At 29.9% G+C, this 1,784-nt stretch overlaps 1 protein-coding gene across 1 annotated transcript in view; it reads right to left on the reverse strand.

The window, feature by feature from the left end:
* The window catches only part of SS18 (synovial sarcoma translocation, chromosome 18), an 84,923-nt gene that overhangs the window by 34,932 nt on the left and 48,207 nt on the right, over window positions 1-1,784 (reverse strand). Inside the window, exon 5 of the mRNA XM_012641752.1 lies at window positions 907-1,128. Within this exon, the coding sequence (XP_012497206.1) occupies window positions 907-1,128 (222 nt within the window). The remainder of the gene's footprint in view (window positions 1-906; window positions 1,129-1,784) is intronic.

Below are 1,784 nucleotides of genomic sequence, written 5' to 3' on the forward strand. Positions count from 1 at the left end.
TTTCAGTGTATCATCACAATTATAAATAATACCTGTATTAATATTTTAAAATTATATTATTTCATAAATAATTATCAACAGATTAACATTAACTTCCTTTATCTGAATACATTTCAGTGATCTGTTTTTTATAATCAAAATCTAGGAAATTTTATTACGAATACATTTCATTCTATCTTATGTTCTTAGCCTCACCACATTCTATAACAGAAATAGCTTTAAGCTGGCAATATGCCAAATGTTTTAACAGACAATTAGCAGAACAAAATGCCACTTACTGGCTGTTACTTATTATTCACAGAATACCTAAAAGAAACATTGTAACAATTTCATTTTCTGCACTTGGTAATACATTTTAATGGACTCACACCACTCTAAGACCAGAGTACAGCAGCACCTCTGCTCAGCATTATAATAGAAAATTATTTTAGAATTACCTTTTAATACTGAAACATAGTATCAGAAAACACCCATATAAATCAAGAGAAATTCATATAAATACATCCTTAATAAGTAAAATGAACCATAGAGCTGATGTTTTTTAAGAGGTTGTACTTATAAAGATAAAATTATTATTTTCTCAATTTTCTAGCTCTAAACCAAATGTGTTTGGTTATTCATTGACTGGCTTTAAAAAACAATTCAACAATACAGAATCTCCCTTCCAAAAAATGCCCAAATGACATAAAAATAAATAAGTTTAAAAAAGCTAAAGTGAGCAATTTTTAAATGTAAAAAAAAAAAGATTTAAATTAGTTTCAAACTCAACATTATCTTTTTATGGGCATGATTTTCACTCACTTAAAGCTTATATTTTTATGAATCAGCTAAGAAATTGATACAACCGTTTTACTTTCAAAGGCTAATAACAGCACTCTAGTCAAGAAAGATACGAAGCTTAGTTACCTTGGTTTGGTTGCATATTCATATTTGGTCTGGGGCCATAGTTTCCCATTGGTTGCCCCTGACTCATTGTCATTTGATTCTGTACTGGCATGCTCTGTGATGATGGAACGGAATGGTTGTAACCTCCCATGGATCCATGGCTACTTGAAGGCATATTCATGGAATTGTTTGTCATATTGAGTTGATTGGGTCCAGGTCCCTGCATAGGGATATGGTTAGGCCCTTTGAAGAAAAATGATCAGAACCAAAATAAGAATGTTAAACAGATGGTCCATACAAAAGTACTTTAAAACGCTTTTTATTTTTTTTGCATTATTATAATACTAAACAATAACTTGAGTTTTTTAATCAACAGCAAACAAATGACAGCAAATACTGTGAGACCAATGTTGTTATTGCCATTTTACAGATTAAGAAACTGATGATTTTGAAAAGCCAGAAACATTCTGAAAAAGAATAATAATGAAGGAGGACTAGCTTTATAAGACAGCAAAACATTATCATAAAGTTGGAGTAATTATTATAAAAGTATAAATACTAGAACATAAATGAGTAGACAGAATAGTGTCTAAAAATAGACCCAAACACACAGTTTAGTAAATGATAATAATGGTGATTACTAAGTATCAGTGGGCAATAGAAAACTAATTCAGTAAACGGTGTTGTGACAACTGGGTAGCCATCTGGAAAAATAACAAGTTGGATTGCTATCTCATTCCTTCCACTAACTAATTCCATATTGATAAAAAATTTAAACTTGAAAAAAGAAAACAAGGAACCATAAAAGAATTTCAAAAAGAAGAATTTTAAAAATAATCTTGGAATAGTAAAGCCTTTGTAAGTATGCCAGAAAACCCAGAGCCATAAAAGATTAATTA

This window comes from Propithecus coquereli, unplaced genomic scaffold (genome assembly GCF_000956105.1).
Source record: "Propithecus coquereli isolate 6110/MARCELLA unplaced genomic scaffold, Pcoq_1.0 Scaffold17, whole genome shotgun sequence".
Lineage (NCBI taxonomy): Eukaryota > Metazoa > Chordata > Mammalia > Primates > Indriidae > Propithecus > Propithecus coquereli.